This window comes from Sorex araneus, chromosome 2, assembly GCF_027595985.1.
Source record: "Sorex araneus isolate mSorAra2 chromosome 2, mSorAra2.pri, whole genome shotgun sequence".
NCBI lineage: Eukaryota > Metazoa > Chordata > Mammalia > Eulipotyphla > Soricidae > Sorex > Sorex araneus.
In genome coordinates this window covers 248,898,435-248,917,706 of record NC_073303.1, presented here as the reverse complement: position 1 = coordinate 248,917,706, position 19,272 = coordinate 248,898,435, and the positions used below count along the sequence as shown (strand labels likewise).

Here is a 19,272-nt window from a genome sequence, read left to right as displayed (position 1 = left end):
AGCAGACGTGACTTGCCCAAGGTCACAGAGCCGGGAGAAGGAGGCGCCTAAGCCCCAGCCTACCCCTTGGTCTCGGGTTCCCCCCGAAAACGCGCCTCCGTTTTGCACGCCCACGGCTCCCGCGCCGGGCGCGCCCAGGGCGCAACCCCCTAACGCCCGGCCGAGGGCGCTGCGCCAAAGGGGGTGGTTTCCCGGCCGGCGAGGTGCGGGGAAGATTAGGGTTTTCCCCGTGGGGGTCCCGTTGGGCGACGTGGCTGGCAGTGCGGGTGGCCCCCAAGTCTGGCCTGCAGCCTGGCTCGGTCGAAGTGTGTGTGTGTGTGTGTGTGTGTGTGTGTGTTGGGGGGGGGGCAGGCACCCCGCGCGAGCTTTCCCGCAGTCCCCGCTCCACGCCGCGGGCTGGTGGCGTGCGTACCGCGGCGCGCTGGCGGCCCCGGAGCGCGGCCCGGGAGGCGGGGAGTCGGGGTGGCGGGGAGAGGAGGGGTGCCAAGTGCGGAGGAATCGAACCCGGTCCCCCCTTGCCCCGGTTTGCTCTCTGCAGGCTGGCGCAGCTCCGGGGTCGCCGCAGACCCCTCCCGGGCCACCTGTGCGCAGACCGGCGGGTCCCCGAGAGCCCGGATCCGGGCACCCGATCCACTCCGGGTTTCTGACTCCTGGGGACCTCGCAGGGCGGGTGGGAGCAAACCCTCCCCCCCCTTCCTTTGCAGAGTCCCCCCCAAACTTCTCCCCGGGGGAGCCTCGGGCGACGCCGGGAGGGATCCCCAGTGTTGGGGGTGGCCCGCGCGCCCGGGCGCGCGCCGCGCGGGGTGGCCGGGCCCCTCCTTCCCGCACCCCGCGCCCCGCCCCGCCGCCTCTCCCGGCTCCGCAGCTCCAGTCCGCGTTTTGCGGCGCCCGGCGGCCCGCGCTCTCCGGCTGCGGGTTCCGCGCGGCGGCTGGCTCCGTGCGCGGCGCGCTCGGCGCTGCGCTCCGCCCCGGCTGCATTGCTGCGCCCCGGGTGCCCAGGGGAGCCACGCGCCGCGTGCGCCCCGAAGCCGGTCACCCGGCCGCCGCGCCGTCCGCTGGCATGGACCCCGGGGGCGTCCCGGGCAGGGGCTGCGCGCCGAGGCGCTGAAAGCCGCCCTCCCGCCCGCGGGGGACCCTCCCCCCCGCCCCCCGCACCTCCCCGGCCCCGCTCGCCCGTCCGCCCGCGGCCATGGCCGTCCGGCCCGGCCTGTGGCCAGCGCTCTTGGGCATAGTCCTTGCGTCCTGGCTCCGCGGCTCGGGTGAGTCACGCGCGCGCCCCGGGGAAGCGGCTGGGGGGACCGTGCGCGCGATCGCCGGCGGCTAGGGTGGAGGGGAGTATTATGTGTGTGTGTATCATGGGGGGGGGTCTCTGACCCCGCGCTGCCGGCCCGGGCTGGGGGGCACCCCCGCCCCCCGGAGGCCAAACTTTGCGAGGCGGGACGCGGGGGCTGCTTTTCGCTGCTGCTACGCTGCTTTCCCCGCGCGCCTCCCCGGAAGCCTGGGTTCTGCCAAGTCCAAGAGCAGCTGTCAGCGCGCGGAGCTGGCGAGTGTAGACGCCCCACGCCTCCAGGCGGGGGAAGTTTGCTGTTTGCCCGGCCCCGGAACCGGGTCGAGGGCGTTGCATCCACGCGTGGGGCGGGGGCGGGGGGGTGGATGGCGCGGGAGAAGCATGGTTCTGGGGGGGGGTTGCAGATGGGAAGCTTGGGGGGTCCATCCCAGATGTCTGGAGGAAATGGAAGGAGATATGGGGGGTGGGGGGTGCAGTCAAGAGACCGCTTCCGCGTGACCATCTGCCCCAAACTGCCCCTTGGCATCTCACGGTTTGGCACCCGGCCTCTGCTTACGTCCAGAACGCCGCGTCCTCTGTCCCCGAGACACGCTCGCACACGCACGCTGGCAGTGGGGGCGCGCAAACCAGACCCCCCAAACCTCTCTGCCAGACTTGTCACAGCACCACAGCCCAGCCAGCCAGTGGCTCCTGGCTTTTCCCTGCCTTGAGGGGCCACACTGACGCTGGTTCTGGCCTCTGCACCTCTGCATTCCCTTCCCACCCACCTTTCTCCCCTGTCTCCCTAGCGTGGCCTGACCCATGCATACCTGGGGAAGTGGGTGTTCCCCTCATCCTTTGTCTGCTCCCCCCTAGCTTCTCCTGAGCGTGAGCTTTATTTGGGGGGGGGCGGCGGCTCTGGATCTTTACACCCCCCAAAAAAAATCCCATGCAGTTTTCAGAGCTGAGCTTATATGTTTATATGTAAGTGTGTGTGTTGGGGGGGGCACATTTGTGGAAGGAGAAACCTGAGGTGTCGTTAGCCCAGCACTTCTTTCTCTTTGCCCCCGGAGGAAGGCTCTGGGGGTGCCCCTCCAGGTGGCCCAGATGACGAAGAAGCTTAGGGTCCTGGAAAAGAAGCCCCAGCCTCAGAGGCAGGTGCTAACGGAGATCATGAGGGAGATTTCGGGCATCGGCGAGACGGAGTGGGAGCTGGGTCTCTGCGTGTCGCGGCCGGACCCCTCAGCCTCCCTCTCACCCCATCCCATCCCTTCCACCTACCTCCCTTCTCCCCTCCTGCCCCGCTCCGGGCACTCCTCACTTTAACAAACCACCTGCCCCTCCGTCTCCCGTCCAGAGTGAAGGCAGCCCATCACCGGCGCCAACCTCTCAGGGTTATTGGACTGGGGGGGGGGGGGCTACTGAGGTTTGTGTGTGTGTGTGTGTGTGTGTGTGCGTGTGTTTGTGTGTGTGTGTGTGGCTCAGGGGCTCAGGGGTGCCGGTCGCCCCACAGAGCATGGTGGTGAACGGGAGGCAGGTGTGTGCATGTGTGTCTGTGGTGTGTGTGTGTGTGTGTGGCCGGAGGGAGTGAACACAGGTGAGCCTGCAGAGAGAAGTGGGTGACAATGGGGTGCTATGAGTCAGGGTGCCGCAGCCTGTGATGGTGATGATGGTGTGGAGTGGGGTGGGGGGAGTGTGTGCAGAGGAGAGGGACACTGCGTTCCAGGTTGGTCGTGCCACCTGTTGGGGTCTGAGACCACCAGTGCTGCAGGGGAGTGGAGCGCAGAGCCAGCCTCCGTGCACGCAATCTGCAGCCCCATCCCGTCTCTCCTGCGGGGGGGTAGGGGGTAGGGTGGGGGGTAAAGGGTTGGCTGCAATACCTACCTCGACCCCCCCACGCTCTAGGCCCTGGTGCCCCGGTCCCGCTGCCTCCCCGCCCACCCCCCCGGCTCCCCCTCCCCTCCCATGACCCCTCCGTGACCGCCCATCGGTTCCCCCGGCTACAGCAGGGAGCGGAAAATGCGTGCGTGAGTGGCCGAGCGCCGGCCGGCCGGCAGGGGGCGCTCGGGGCCAGAATGTCCGCAGCCTCCTGCTCCCCAGGCCAGGCGCGCCCCCTCCCCTGTCGCCCAATATGGCCCCCGAAAGCCTGTCTTGTCGCACTCACCCCTTCTCCGGGAGGGGGGAGGGGTTGCTGTGCCACACACCTGTCTCCCCACCATTCGCAGGCTCACCTGCCTGGGTGCCCCCGGGAGGTTGGCGCACACCTGGCCGCCTTCCTAGCGCATCCAGAATCATGGTGCTCCTGGAGACGGGGTGGGCGGGGAGCGGGTTCTCTTGGAAGGGGGGGGCTGAGGGACACCCCCTTCCAAGCTGTGACCTCTCCAGGGCCAGCGCCTCCACTATCTAGCCAAAAAAAATTGGGGGGGTTGACGCTACAAAGGGTTACTCCTGGCTCTACGTTTAGGGATCACTCCTGGCAGTGCTCGGGGGACCCTATGGGATGCTGGGGATAGAACCCGGGGTCCGCTGCGTTCAAGGCAAACGCCCTACTGTCTCTCCATCCCCCACCCCCGCCCCACACCTTCCAACCCCAGGCTGGAGCCCTCAGTTGGAGGCTGAGAGGGAGGGAAGATCTCTAAATTCTCCAGAACTTAGAGATCACTGCTTTTATGCTACCCTGGGTAGGGGGGAGAGAGAGAGCTTGGCCCCCCCCACCGCTCTCAGAGGGCCCCTTGTATCAGGAGGAGCTTCCCCACCTCTTCTCCTGGGAACTTGGGGGTTGACATGAAGCCAGGAACCACCCCCAGCCCCCACCCCAAACCAAGTGGCCGGGACTTGTCTCTCCCCAAACAGCTGGCTTTGACCTCTGCCTAAGTTATTCCTGTTTTCCATTCTGTCTTTGTTCTATGGGGATGTAGCACTCCGGGGGTCCTTAGGCCTGAACAGTGCTCAGGGGCCACCAGGGCCACAACTAGTGGCTCTCAGAAGCATGGAGGGAGCCTGGGACCAAATCCGGACCTCTACCTTTTTGGCGGGAGTGGGGGTGGGGGGGAGGGGATGGGAGGGGTTGGGGGCCACACTAAGGGCTTCCTCCTGGCTCGGCGCTAAGGGATCACTCCTGACGGCTAGCAGTGGCCCCTATGTGATGCCGGGGATGAAACCCAGGTCGGTTGTGTGCAAGGCGAACACCCTTCCCGCTGTACTGTTGCTCTGGCCCTTTCTACCTCTTGGACCCCTTCCCTAGCCCTGCACCCCTTCTTGAAGCCTGGTGTTGCCTAGAAGGCCCCACATCTGCAGGAAGTCTGGGGAGGCAGGGTCTGGGCCTAACTCCTCCGGGTGGAGCAGGAGTCCCTTCTCCAGAACAAGACTCCAAGCGCGGGTGCCCACCTGGGTGATGATGCACACTTAAGCCTAAGCCCTCGCGTTGGCCCCGCCCCCTAGCAGCGGGACCCGCCCCGGGCCTGACCCCGCCCCTCGCTTCTGGCCCCGCCCCCTCATGCTCGCCCCGCCCCCTGCACCTTCTCTTCCTCCAGCCCCTCTCCCCCTGCAGAACCCTCCGCATCCCTCCTTTCTCCGCATCCTTTCTCCTTCACGCTTCACGTCTAATCTGTCACCGTGCCCTCAGCTCAGCTGCCCGCGACATTGCCCGTGGCCCCTCCTCTGTCACCCTCCAGCCCCTCCCACGCCCATCCTCCGTCCACGTAGCGGCCAGACTGGACCCCCAAGGGAAGAGCGGCCCTGAACCCCGGGAACGCACCGCCCCTTATCTCCACGTATCGTGGAGTGTGCTGGGGGTTCTCGGTCGGCTGGGATGTCCACGCGCGTAACCCCCCCCCCAAAGAGCCCTGGAGTCCACTCTCTAGCCCTTTGCCTATCTCACGGCTTGGCACCTCGGGCCCTGCCAACCCTGCTCCCCACTTTGTCCCCCAACATCCCTGGCTCTGCCCAGACCTAGATCCAGCCCCTTGGTTGCATATTTTGGGGGGGACTAGGCCTGAATCCTGCCCCCTCCAAACAATCCCATGATTCCCTCCAGGGCCAGTTGCACGGGGATGAGATTTGAGTGGGCTACGGATTGAGGGGTTCATTTTTCATCGCCCCCCCAATCACGTGGGAGCCCGAGGCAGCGTCAGAAGCTTCCGGCTTCAGCTATTTCCTCTGTTTCTCTTGCGACCCCTCCACCCCCCTCACCCCCCCTAGTCACAGACACCCCCATGCTTACTGATTGATGCTCTATTTCCTCGGTCTGAGTTAGGGGTCCCTGGCTGCGTGGGGAGCACTTCTAACCAGGCAGAGAGAAGTTTGCAGCTTCCCCAACACCACCTTAGCCCTAATTCTCCCTCCGTAGCTTTTTTTGGTTGTTGTCATTTGTTTTAGGGCCACACCGGGCGATGCTCAGTGGAAACTCCTGGCTCTGCACTCAGGGATCACTTCCGGTAGTGCTCCGGGCGGTCCTATGGGATGCCAGGAATCGAACCGGGGTCAGCCATGTACGACGCAAGCGCCCTTCCTGCTGGACTGTCTTGCACAGATGATCAAGCTGAGACCCCATGCCCAGGGCTGTGAGACCAGCTCAAAAATGTTTGGGGGTCAATTTCTGATTGAAATCAGAAATTTCTGTTGAGCAGGAAATTTCCTGCCTACCCTCTTCCCAGCACAGATAGTCCCAGATGTGGTTTTTTTTTTTTTTTGAGGCAGGGGAGTAGGTCAAGGGTCGGCCCTCCTGGCTTGGTGCTCTCTGCACCAAGTTTCTGGGACCATGAGGTTCTGAGAATTCTGAGCCCGTGCTCTCTAGCGTTGAACTCTCTGGCTGTCTTTTTGTTTTGTTTTCAGACCACACCCGGAGATGCTTAGGGCTGACTCCTCGCTCTTGTGCTCCGGGATCACTCACTCCTTGGCGAGGCTTGGGAGACCTGATGGGATGTGGGAGATGGAATCAGGATGGCCGCATGCAAGGCAGACACCCTCCCTGCTGTACTGCTGCTCCCAGCCCAGTTTTGTTTGTTCGTTTTGTTTTGGGGTCACACCCAGAGATGCTCAGGGGTTCCTCCTGGCTCTGCACTCAGGAATTACTCCTGGCATTGCGAGGAACGGGGAGGCCCTATGGGATGCTGGGAATCGAACCCACGTTGGCCGCATGCAAGGCAAACGCCCTCCCCGCTGGACTATCACTCCGGCCTTTGTTTTTTGGAGGAGGTACTGGGGATCGAACTCAGGGCCTCCTGGATGCAAGACATGTGCTCTACCTCTGTACTGCTTCCCCAGCCCTAGAGTGCTGCTGCCTTTGGGGATCTCAGAGCTGCAGACTTAGCTGGGAGATGCCATGATCGGACCTTTCCTGATCTCCCAGGTTCCTTCAGGTGGTTTTGTCTGCAGGGCTGGACTTGACACCAGTTGGGGCTGCTGAAGGCTCCTGATTCCTGCCCTCCCACTTTGGGGAGTCAGAAGGGTTCCCCTGCCTGCTGGGGAGCTTCAGCCCCTTTTGCTGTCAGGAGGAAGCTGACAGGGCCGAATTCTGACTAAACACCTGACCTTGACTTTCTACTCGGCAAAATGGGATACAGCTGCCTCCCCCAGGAAGGACTGGCCAAAGAGAACACAGCCCAGGGCATGATGGCAGCAGGCTACACCTGGCAGTGCTCAGGGCTCACTCTTGGCTCTGTGCCCAGGGATCACTCCTGGTGGGGCTCGGGGGACCTTATGGGATGCGAAGGATTGAAATTGGGCTTGGCTGCGTGCAAGGCAAGCACCCCGCCCACTGGACTACCGCTGCAGCCTTTCCTGCTTTTTGCGTCACACCTGGCGTTACACAGGGGTTTCTCCTGGCTCTGCACTCAGGAGTGACTCCTTGTGGTGCTCAGGGAACCATATGTCATGCTGGGAATCGAACCCAGGTTGGCCGCGTGCAAGGCAAACGCCCTCCCCGCTGTGCTATCGCTCCAGCCCCTGCAGCCCTTTCTGGATCTTACTTGTCTCTCTCTGTTCCTGCTCACTGGCATTCAGCACAGATGAGGACAGAGCTGGCAGGACTGGAGTGATGACACAGCGTGGGCGGGGGGTGCTTTCCTTGCACGTGGTCGGCCTGGGTTCAATCCCCAGCACCCTCTAGGGTCCCCTGAGCACCACCAGGAATGATCCCTGAGCATGGAGCCAGGAGGAAGCCGTGGGCACCGCCCAGTGTGGCTCCAAACCCAAAATAAAGACTTGAACTAAGGGGCCGGAGCTATAGTCCAGCGGGGAGGGCGTTTGCCTTGCATGCGGCTGACCCGGGTTCCATCTCTGGCATCCCCTAGGGTGCCCCAAGCACCGCCAGGAGTGATTCCTGAGTGCAGAGCCAGGAGGAAGCCCCAAGCATCTCCAGGCGTGAACTAAAATGTCAAAAACAAAAAAAAAGAGAATGAATAGAGCTGAGATCTTTCTGGGGGGAGGCTATGTCTCACAGTATTTGGGGGAACCACGGGATGCCAAGCATCAGACTGGGAGCCCCCACATGCCGAGCCTGTGCTCCAGCCCCAGAGTCAACTCACACCTCCAGAGGCCGGAGAGAAAGTATCTGTGTTGAGACGCACCTCATTGGTACTAATCCAGGCTGGACCCCTTCGGAGAAGTCATTGCGTCTGGTTTGAGGCACCCCTCCCTGACCCGAACCCCAATCTTCACCCTCACCATCTGCACACACACACACACACACCCACACACACACCATTGCAGGAATAAGAGCCCGATGCAAACATCCAGTGTGCAAAGAGCAGACACACACACACACACACACACACCCTTGCAGGAATAAGAGCTCGATGCAAACATCCAGTGTGCAAAGAGAGCACACACACAACACACACACACACACACACACACACACACACACACACCCTTGCAGGAATAAGAGCCTGATGCAAACATCCAGTGTGCACAGTGTACATAAGAGCACACACACACACACACACACCCTTGCAGGAATAAGAGCCCGATGCAAACATCCAGTGTGCAAAGAGCAAACCAATTGAGGGGTGGGGGTGGGGGGCATCTTATGAGGGTGACGGTTGGGGCATCTCCTGGTTATTGCCTCGGGCTGAAGTTCAGGCCTGAAATATAACATGGCCATGGGGGGCTTGGGCGGGCCTGGGAATTCCGTTTCAGCCCATGCTTCAGCTCCCTGAGTGCTGTGTCACGTTGGGCCATTTGCTTAACCTCTCTGGGCTGCTTGTTCGGAGTCACGGGGGCTTGGACTTGACTGCTCGTGCCAGCGTGGGTATAGCCAGGGAAGCTGGCTGGGGAGCCCCATATGGATCGCACTCGGCACAGGTACCTACCCCCAGGAACCATTCACACCTGCTCGGCACCTGCCTGCTGGCACTTCCTTGCCAGGTGGCTGTCAGGCTGAGGTGGGAATCTTGGGAAGGCAGGAGCCGCGCTTTCCTGGGGATAGCTGGCATTGCTAAAACTTCCAGGACACCTCCCCCTCCCCCAGAAGGCCAGGGCCATGCCTGAGTGTCCCCTCCCCCACCTCACCCCCACACTTGCCAGGTTCTGGGCTGGGGGAACCAAGATCCTAGGGTGAAGCTGGGCTGGAACCATAGCACATAGCACAGCGGGGAGGGCGTTTGCCTTGCGCGCGGCTGACCCGGGTTCGATTCCCAGCATCCCATAGGGTCCCCTGAACACCGCCAGGAGTAAATTCCTGAGTGCATGTGCCAGGAGTCACCCCTGTGCGTCGCGGGGTGTGACCCAAAAATTAAAAAAATAAAACAAAAACTTGGGGCTAGGGAAGAGCGCGGGGTGGGGGGGCGGGACGGGGGGGGGCGCAAAAGCGCAAGGGGAATTTGCATCTCACCTTCATCTGGGCCCCGCCTCCTGTTGCGCGGTCCGGGGGTGGGGGTGGGGGAATGCAGAGTAGGTGGATGCATCCGGGGTCTGTCCACTCAGTAGGTCCGGGGTGGGAAAGGGCAGCCGTCGGCAGTGCCGCATCCGCCAGGGGGCGCTCTTCTGCCCTCTCGTCTTAGAACCCGAGGATGCTTTTGGCTATAAAAGCCCCGCCCAGGCAAAAGGGAACCGGACCTGGTGTCTTTTGTTTGCTCTAAGGCCACACTTGGCGGTGTTCAGGAACTTTCTCCTGGCTCTGCGCTCAGGACTCACTCCTGGCGGGTCTGGGGGGCGGGGGAGCCAGGGATCGAACTGGGGTCAGCCACATGCCCCGCAAACTCCTTACCCCCCTGCACAGCCCCGCGGGGCCCCAGACCTGGTGACTTTTCCTCTTTCCCTTTCATAGCCAGGGACTGAGCGTAGAGAAGCCCCCGGCTCCGCGTAGATTTTGGAGGGGCTCACTCAGGCCCCCCCCCCATCCTTTTTATTACAGGGGTGGGGACCCAGCCAGGGCCTCAGGTGTGCAAGGCAAGTGCTTTCCCTACTGAGTTGAGTCACCTGGCGAGGGCTCTTCAGCTCAGAGAGAGCCCCAGGGGGCACGGTTCGGTCCCAGTTTGATGAGAAGGGGCCCCTAAAATCCTGCCTGGGGGGTGGACCATTTCGGGGGTGGGGGGGCACCAGCATCCAGGCCCCTCCTCACTCCTGGATGTCAGAACTGACTCTCCCGGGCCTTGGGGGTCACCTTGACTTGCAGGCCAGAAGGTGGTTGAGACTTGGGGCGGGCGGGGGCGTCGTCTGGACTTGGGGTGCGCAGCAGCGGCGGGGGTGCTGAACTCTGCCCGCGACCTCCCCAGCCAGGTGGACCACCCCAATCCCATTCTGCCTGGGGGCGGAGACCAGATTGGGGGGTGGGGGGTAGTAAACTGCCGGCTTTCTCCTACTTGTGCTTTTGGGGACTGTACCCCCCGCACCCCACCGCCCCAGAACCTGGTGGCTGGCTGGGATGGGGGTGGTGGGCGCGGGGAAGTGCAAGGTGAGCTCGGGTGGGCGCGCCCGGGATGTGCAATTAGCATCCGCGCCTGCGGGCGGGAGGAGGGAGGAGGGGGACGCGCGGTGGGAGGGGACGCGCGCCCGGCTGACCCCGCCGGGACCCCCCTACACACTCCCCACCCCACGGGCGCGCTGAGGTCGGGGGGGGGGGGAGCCGCGGAGGCGCGGGGAGGGGGCGGGCTGTCTCCACCCGCCGGGGCCCGCGGCCGCCCGCCGGATTAGCGGCCCTTTGTTCGGGGCCTGTTAACAAGTTCCTGGCTGAGCGCTCGGCGGCCGCCCGGGGAGCCGCCTTCAGCCGTGCTCCAGCCCCGCAGCGGACCCCACGCCCCTGCGCCGTCCCGGCGCCCCCTTCCCGGCCCCTCGCCCGCCTCGGGGACCCCCTGGAGGCCGCGGGCTTGCACTACATCCCCTGGGCTTGCCCCTCACCTCCCACCCCACCCCTGCCCCCTCCGCATCTGGAAGGATGCAAATAGAGCCCCCCCTCGGGGGTCTAGCTGTTGAGGCAAGTCTGAAGGAGGAGGTTAGGCCCATTTGTTGTATGCGAATACTGAGGCCCAGCGAGATGGACCGCTGTTTCTTTTCTTACTCCTCTCTCCTTCCCTCTCCCTCTCTCTCTCTGTGTCTCTCTGTCTCTGTCTCTGTCTCTGTCTCTGTCTCTGTCTGTCTCTCTCTCTCTCTCTCTCTCTCTCTCTCCTCCTCTCTCTCCCTTTCTCTCTCTGTCCATTTTTGGCTTTCTTGGGGTCACACCCCGTGATCCTCAGGGGTTACTCCTGGCTCTGCACTCAGGGATCACTCTAGGCAGTGCTCGGGAGATCCGATGGGATTCCGGGGATCGAACCCAGGTTGGCCTTGTACAAAAGCAAACGAACACCCAACCTTCTGTGTGATCGCCCCTGACCCAGAGTTGGGCCCGCTGGCATCTGGTGGCTTCTCCTGACTTTGTCACCTGGCCTGATTCACTCCCCCACCCGCTGCTCCACGCCTCGTCCCTGTCCCCAGTTAACTCTGAAGGCCTTGACTGGTGCCTCTTGGAGGAGAAACCTTGATTTCGAAGCATGATGGGGCCTAATCCCCTCACCCAAGCCCACCCACCCCAGAGGTTTGACTGGAGTCCTTACACCTGGGGAGACCAGACTGCCTGTGTCACCTGGATGTGGCCTGAGAGTGACTCAAGAGTTAGAACATGGAGGGGCTGGAGTGATAGCACAGCAGGGAGGGCGTTTGCCTTGCACACGGCCCGACTTGGGTTCGATTCCCAGCATCCCATAGGGTCCGCTGAGCACCGCCAGAAGTAATTCCTGAGTGCATGAGCCAGGAGTAACCCCTGAGCATAACCGGGTGTGATCCAAAAAGAAAACAAAAAAGTTAGAACATGGAGAGTGGGAGAGAGAGACAGACAGACAGAGACAGAGGGAGAGAGAGACAGAGAGAGAGAGTGAGTGAGAGCGCAGTGAGGAGGGCGTTTGCCTTGCACACGGCTGACCTGGGTTTGATCCCCAGCCTCCCATATGAGTCCCGCAAGCACCACCAGCAGTAATTCCTGAGCCAGGAGTCAGCCCTGAGCACCTCTAGGTGTAGTCCCCAACCCTCCCCCCAGTCCCCAAAAAATAAATAAAAAGAAGGAAAAGTTAGAACACGGGCCTTCGAGCTAGCACAGCATGGAGGACACTTGCCTCGCACGTGGCCAGCCCAGCCTTGATCCCGGGCACCCCATAAGGCCCCCTGAGCTCTGCCAGCAGTGACCCCTGAGCACAGAACTAGGAGGAAGCCCTGAACACTGCCAGGTATGAACCCCACCCCCACCCCCCACAAAAGTGCAGGCCAGGGAGATTGCTCAAAGCTGACAGCAGGCCTTGTTTTTTCTTTTTGCTTTTTGGGGTCACACCCGGTGATGCACAGGGGTCACTCCTGGCTTTTTTTTTTCTTTTTGGGTCACACCTGGCAATGCACAAGTGTTACCTCCTGGCTTTGCACTCAGGAGTTACTCCTGGCAGTGCTCAGGGGACCATATGGGATGCTGGGAATCGAAGCTGGGTTGACCGTGTGCAAGGCAAATGCCCTCCCCACTGTGCTATCGCTCCAGCCCCTCCTGGCTTTTTTTTTTTTGCACTCAGGAATTACTCCTGGCAGTGCTCAGGGGACCCTATGGGATGCTGGGGATCGAGCCTGGGTCGGCCGTGTGCAAGGCAAACGCCCTCCCCGCCGTGCTACTGCTCCAGCCCCCAACAGCAGGCCTTGTGTGAGGGAGTCTGGGGTTCCAGCCCCTGGGTCACAAGTTGCCCCCCCCCCCCCCCGCTTCCCTCGGCAGGGAGAGGCCACTGGCTGTCCCGGGGATTGAACCTGGGTCGGCTGCTGGCAGGACGAGCCCTGCCCGCTGTGCTGTATCACTCCGGCTCCAGAAAGGCCCCTCTTCTCTGTGTTGGGGAGAATGCCATGTGCTATCAGCCCAGATGACCCCTGTCCCCCCCCCCCGACTGGCCCCCAAGACGGACCTGGGGCTTCCAGACTGGTCCCCTTCTGCTCCACAATGATTGTGTGTGTGTGTGTGTGTGTGTGTGTGTGTGTGTGTGTGTGTGTGTGTGTGTAGGGGGGGTGGTCCCTGAGGCGTCCCACTGTGCGGGGATTGGAGCCAGGAGCGATGGCACTCCCCTGGGTGACAGCGTGGATGTGGGGGTGAGCAGGAGGGGACAGGGCCGAGAGGCGTCAGCCCGGCTGGAGCAGACGGCGCCCGCAGGGGGCCCAGCGAGCACCGGGGGCTGGCGCGCTCGCTGAGCTGGGAAGTGACAGGCGGTGAGCGGTGTTTAAGAAAGATTAATCTGGCCGCGCATGGAGGACGGGTGGGAGCAGAGGCTGGAGGCAAGGAGATCAGCCGGGAGGCTTCGCGATCAGCCGGGCAAGAAATGACAAGAGCCTGTCTTCCCGCAGCAGGACGGGCCGGGCAGGGTGGATGGATGCGGGAGCGGTGAAACGGAGCGGCCCCGGGGTGCTGTATGTAGGTGGGGGCTGGGGGGGGCAAGGGACCCGGCGGGGTGGGGCGAGGGGGCGTCTGAGGCTAATGTCATTCAAAGTGTTGCCGGCTGAGAGGAGCCGTGACGGGAAAGAAGTTGAAAAGAACCGGGGGACACCCCCCCTCCGCCACCACCCCATAAAAAACATCCCCGCCCCATCCCCAAGCTGGAGCCTGGAGCCCAGCCCCAGGAAGTGAATTCTCACCAAGTGACTCAAAGGAAATGTCACAGGGAGGCCATGATTCCCCCAGAGACAGGCCAAAGGTGATGGGACAGGACCCAGGACCGGTGGGGGGAGAGGGGGAGGTGACAGGGTGGGGGATGTCTTTGTTTCCTCCAGAAGGGAATCAGCCATAGAAGAACAAGGTTGGGGGGCTGGAGCAATAGCACAGCGGGGAGGGCATTTGCCTTGCACATTGCTGACCCGGGTTCGATTCCCAGCATCCCATAGGGTCCCCTAAGCACCGCCAGGAGTAATTCCTGAGCGCAGAGCCAGGAGGAACCCCTGTGCATCGCCGGGTGTGACCCAAAAAGCAAAAAAATTTAAAAAAAAAAAAGAAGAAGAGCAAGGTTGGGGGCAGAAAGGGGGAGGTGCGGGAGGGCAGAGGTGGCCCCGGCTGGCTGAGAGGTGGTCCTGGCAGGCGGCTGTTGCCTTGGCGAGGTTTGTTGGTTGCTTGGTTTGGGGGCCACCACTGCCTACGCTCTGGGGTTACTCCTGGCTCTGCGCTCAGGGATCACTTCTGGCAGGACTTGGGGGACCATGTGGGATGTTGGTGACCGAAACCAGGTCAGCCGCGTGCAAATGCCCTACCCACTGTCCTCTCTGGCCCCTCTAGAGCTTTTTTAAAAATTATTTATTTATTTTGCTTTTTGGGTCACACCCAGCGATGCACAGGGGTTACTCCTGGCTCATGCACTCAGGAATGACTCCTGGCGGTGCTCGAGCGGCCCTATGGGATGCTGGGAATCGAACTCGGGTCGGCCGCGTGTAAGGCAAACAACCTAACCATCGTGCTATCACTCCAGCCCCCTCCTCTAAAACTTTTAACACAAAGATCACGCCTGCACAAGAGATCGGAGGGCTCAGGGGACCATGTGGGAATGCCAGGAATGGAACCCGGGTGAGCCGCGTGCAAGGCAGGTGCCCTACCCACTGTCCTATTGCTCCGGCCCAGGGGATGGGCTTTCGGAGACACAACATCTCAGGGGATGTCACACTTTCTCCATTAGTTTTTGTTTGTCACATCCAGTGATGTTCAGGACTTACTCCTGGCAGTGCTTGAGGGACCATAGTGGGATGTCAGGGATCGAACCCAGGCCGTCTGCTTGCAAGGCAAGCACCCTAATCACCCCCCTCTCTCTTTCTCTCTCTCTCTCCTGGGTGCAGGCTTGCAATTGACAGTGACAATTACAACAGTGACTGACACTGGAGCCCAGCGGGCGGGCAGAGGCTGAGGCGGGTCAGCGGGAGGGAGCGGCCACTCAGGGAGGCACTGAATTGACACCAATGGTTGTTTGTTTGTTTTGGGGTCATGCCCAGTGATGCTCAGGGATCACTCCTGGCTCTACTCTCGGGAATCACTTCTGGAGGGAGGGAACCGTATGGGGTTCAAGCCGGGGAACTGAACCTGGGTCAGCCGCATGGAACCATTCAATTCTTTTTCTTTTTCTTTCTTTTTTTTTTTGGTCAGACCTGGTGATGCTCAGGGGTTAGTCCTGGCTCTGCTTGGGGCTAATTTCTCCTGGCGGTGCTCGGGGGACCCTATGGGATGCTGGGATTCGTACCCGGGTCAGCCACGTGCAAGGCAAGCGCCCTACCCGCTGTGCTATCACTCCAGCCCCGAACATTCAGTTCTTTGATGATGTCCTGAACTGCCTTCCTTACCAACAGTGCTGCTTATATTATTTTTTTTGCAAGGTTGTGGGGATGTTGTGTGAGGGGGAGGAGATGCCACTTGCCAGTGCTCAGGGATTACTCCTGGCTCTGTGCTCTGGGATAATGCCTGACAGAGCTTGGGAAAATCCAGGGATTGAACCCAGTTCAGGTGCAGGCAAGGAAAGTGCCTTACGGGATTTCTCTTCCCTTTTGTTGCTATTTGTTGTTGTAGTTGTTGTTGTGTGTGTGTATGTGTGTGGGGGGGAGCCACACCTGACTATGCTCAGGGCTTACTCCGGACTAGAAGCTCAGGGACTCCGTGGGGTGCCGGGGATGAAACCCAGGTGGGCTGCATGCAAGGCAGTGCCTTACCCGCTGTGCTATCTCTGCAGCTCTTGTTGCTGTCGGTATTGGGATAATGGGTGATGGGTGGAGTTTGGGAGGGTGGGTCGCGGTGGGTCGTGGGCGTGGGGTGGGGTCACACATGCTTGCTGTGCTGTGACATTGAACGTCATGCCCACCCACATCCTAATTGCAGGGGTGCAATTGCATAGTGACCACCAGGGGTCGCTGTGGTGCTTCTTACTCGCTGGGGTGGGGTGGGGGTCACCTTCCCAGCCCCAATGCTCCAGTATCTTTCATTGTTATGAGACCAAGATCACAAGCTTTTGTTTTAGCACTTGCACCCACTTGTTTCTGTACTAGAGATTGCTCACATATTGGGCCACCCAGTTAGCCAATCCCGGGCGCCTGTGGGTGGCACTGGGAATCGAACTCATGACCTCGTACATGCGAGGCAGATGCTTTTAGTCACTGCCCCCGCCCCTGTGCTAGTTTACAGTCCTCCCAGGAAGTCTTGAGAGTTCCTGTTTTGCTGCCTCATGTGGTTTGAAAATATTCAGTTCTTGGTTTTGTTTTCTGTTTTGAAATATTAAATTCTTTTTTTTTGGCTTTTTTTTTAGGGGGTCACACCCAGCGATGCACAGGGGTTATTCCTGGCTCATGCACTCAGGAATTACTCCTGGCGGTGCTTGGGGGACCCTATAGGATGCTGGGAATCGAACCCGGGTCGGCCGCGTGCAAGGCAGTCGGCCGCGTGCAAGGCAAACGCCCTCCCTGCTGTGCTATCGCTCCAGCCCCTGAAACAGAAAATTCTTATTTGTATTTTTTGCACTGTGCTCAAGGATTACTCCTGGCGGGGTTCAGGGGACCATATGGGGTGCCGGGGACCAAATTCCTGGCTTTGGGCTCAGGAATTACTCCTGGTGGTGTCGCTCCAACTTGGGATTCAAACCCAAGTACTGTGCATGCAAGGCGGGCACCCTGTGCTCTGTAATATCTTTCCGGCACCTGGAATGTTAAGTTCTAGCCCCAATTATTTTCTTCCTCTCCTGGTGTACCCAGCTCGGTTAAGTACCTGAATTCCTGGGCATTGTGGATCTCATGGCTTCAAGGTCCGATCGGGGGGGCCTGGGGGGTGCTAGGGCAGGCTGGCTGGCTGCTAGGGTGAAAGGGCTCCCTTGCCCTCTGCGATCCGGCCTCCCCGAGTCGGGAGCGATCCTCTCCACCCCTCTGCCCCGTTTTGTGTGCGTGTCTCGTCACCAGGATAAATGCAGCTACCAAACAATGCGGCGGGCTGGGTGCTAATTTGTCAGACGCGGTGCGCGGCTGTGATTCCGAATACATTAACATTTTCACATGAAATCATTTCAATTTTTAGTGATTAAGAAGTATTTGTTTTAAAGCATCAGGGTGATTTACTGGCAGCCTCGGGGCGCGGTGGGGGAGCCCCCAGGTATGATGTCACTTGTGTCACCAGCAGAGCTCATGTCTCGCCCCAGCCCCTGCCCCCGTGCCCCCCCCCCCCCCCGTCCCATCCCACCCCATGTCCACTGTGGGACTCCTCGGAGCAGGACTAGAAGGGAAAAGTTTCAGGACAGGGGCATTTGGAGACTTGGGGTCTTTGTTTGTTTTTTGTTTTTTGCTTTTTAGGTCACACCCAGCGATGCACAGGGGTCACTCCTGGCTCTGCACTCAGGAATTACCCCTGGCGGTGCTTAGGGGTTTCTCCTGGCTCTGCACTCAGGAATGACTCCTGGAGGTGCTTGGGGGACCCTAGGGGATGCCAGGGATCGAACCCAGGTCGACCACATTCAAGGCAAGTGCCCTCCTCTGTACTGTCGCTCCAGCCTGGAGACTTGGGGGTTTCAGGTGCTGCCACAGCTCTGCACCCCCCCGTTCTCCTTCAGTCACCAGCCCCCCCTGACTCACCCCCTCAGACAGCTCTCCCTCGCCCTCTAAGCTGTCACATAGTTTTAACTTTTTATTGTTGTTTGTTTTGGGATCACGCCCGGCGATGCTCCTGGCTCTGCACTCAGAATCACTCCTGGCGGGGCTTGGGAGACCCTATGGGATGCCAGGGATCGAACCCAGGTCAGCCATGTGCAAGGCAGATTCTCTACCCACTGTACTATCCCTTTGACCCCAGTTTTAAGCTTGTTTATTGCACCTTAGATCAAAGGTGATCTTTATGTTGGTAGTTTTCTCTCCAACCTTGGTAGAACGTAGGCTGTTTCTTTTTGTTTGTTTTTGGGGGGAGGTCTCACCTGGTGGTGATCAGGGATTATTCCTGACTCTGCACTCGGAATCACTCCTGGAAGTGCTCCAGGGACCATAGCACTGTAGCACTGTCCTCCCGTTCATCTATTTGCTCGAGTGGGCACCAGTAATGTCTCCATTGTGAGACTTGTTGTTACTGTTTTTGGCATATCGAATACGCCATGGGGAGCTTGCCAGGCTCTGCCGTGCGGGCAGGATACTCTCGGTAGCTTCCGGGCTCTCCGAGAGGGACAGAGGAATCGAATCCGGGTCGGCCTCGCGCAAGGCAAACGCTCTACCTGCTGTGCTATCACTCTGGTCCCCAGGGATCATATGGGGATCAAATCCAGGTCGGCTGTGTGCAAGGCAAGTGCCTTACTGACTATATGGCCCCATACCTAAAACAGGCCCTGGTTGTTAAGGGGACACTCTGGATTGGGTGGAGGGATGGATGGAGCATGAATGAGCATATCAGTGAGTGACTGATGAATGAATGGGTGGTGCGGTGAGTGACTAGGTGGATGGATGAATGGGTGGAAGAATGGATGAGCATAGAGGCAAGTGATTAATAGATGAATGAGTGACTAGGTGAGTGACTTGATTGATTGAAGATGGATGGATGGATGGGTCTGAGGGTAGATGGATGGATGGATGGATGGATAGGTGGGTAGATAAATGGGTGAGGATGAAAGGGTATATAAGTGTGTGACTAATAGATGTATGAGTGGCTAGTTGAGTCAGTGATGGATGGCAGATGGATGGATGGATGGATAAATGAGTGGGTGGATGGGTGGAAAGATGGATGAGCATATCGGTGAGTGGTAGATGAATGGGTGGCAAGGTGAGGGACTGAGTGGATGGATGGAGAGAAGATGACTGGGGGATAAATGAATGGATGAGTAGCTGGGTGGGTGGGTGGAGGGGTGGATGGAGGGATGAATGGAGGATGCTTAAATAGTTGGGTGGGCGGAGGTGGATGAATAGATAAGTGGGTGGATGGAGGAAGAGAGGGAGGAATGGGTTGGCAGGAGAATGGGTGAATGGGTGAATTGGTGGAGGGAGGGAAGGAGGGAGAGATGGATGGATGGGTGGATGGATGGGTGGGTGGGTGGATGGATGGGTGGGTGGGCGGATGGATGGGTGGGTGGGCGGATGGATGGGTGGGTGGGCGGGTGGGTGGATGGATGGGTGGGTGGATGGATGGGTGGGTGGATGGGTGGGTGGATGGATGGGTGGATGGATGGATGGGTGGGTGGGTGGATGGATGGGTGGGCGGGCGGATGGGTGGGTGGGTGTATGGGTGGGTGGATGGATGGGTGGGTGGGCGGATGATAGGTGAGTGGGTTGGTGATGGAGGGGCAGGAAGATTCTTCCCAACTACCCTTTTTTTCTTTTTTTTTGCTTTTTGAGTCACACCCAGCGATGGTCAGGCTCTGGCCCTGCACTCAGGAATAGGAATTACTCCTGGCAGTGCTTCAGTGCTTGGGGGACCATATAGGATGCCAGGGATTGAACCCGGGTCTGCCGCATGCAAGGCAAACCCCCTCCCCGCTGTACTGTCACTCAGCTCCCCCCCCCACCCCAATTACCCTTGGGTGAAGTTCCCTGTG

At 60.3% G+C, this 19,272-nt stretch overlaps 1 protein-coding gene across 2 annotated transcripts in view; it reads left to right on the top strand.

Moving 5' to 3' along the window:
* The first annotated feature begins 886 nt into the window (after nucleotides 1-886).
* The window catches only part of UNC5A (unc-5 netrin receptor A), a 64,164-nt gene continuing 45,778 nt past the window's right edge, over nucleotides 887-19,272 (top strand). The window contains exon 1 of one of the 2 annotated variants that reach the window (XM_055125824.1): nucleotides 887-1,259. In XM_055125824.1, the coding sequence (XP_054981799.1) occupies nucleotides 1,190-1,259 (70 nt within the window). In that variant the 5' untranslated portion in view covers nucleotides 887-1,189. The remainder of the gene's footprint in view (nucleotides 1,260-19,272) is intronic. The other variant, XM_055125825.1, reaches the window with a different exon arrangement.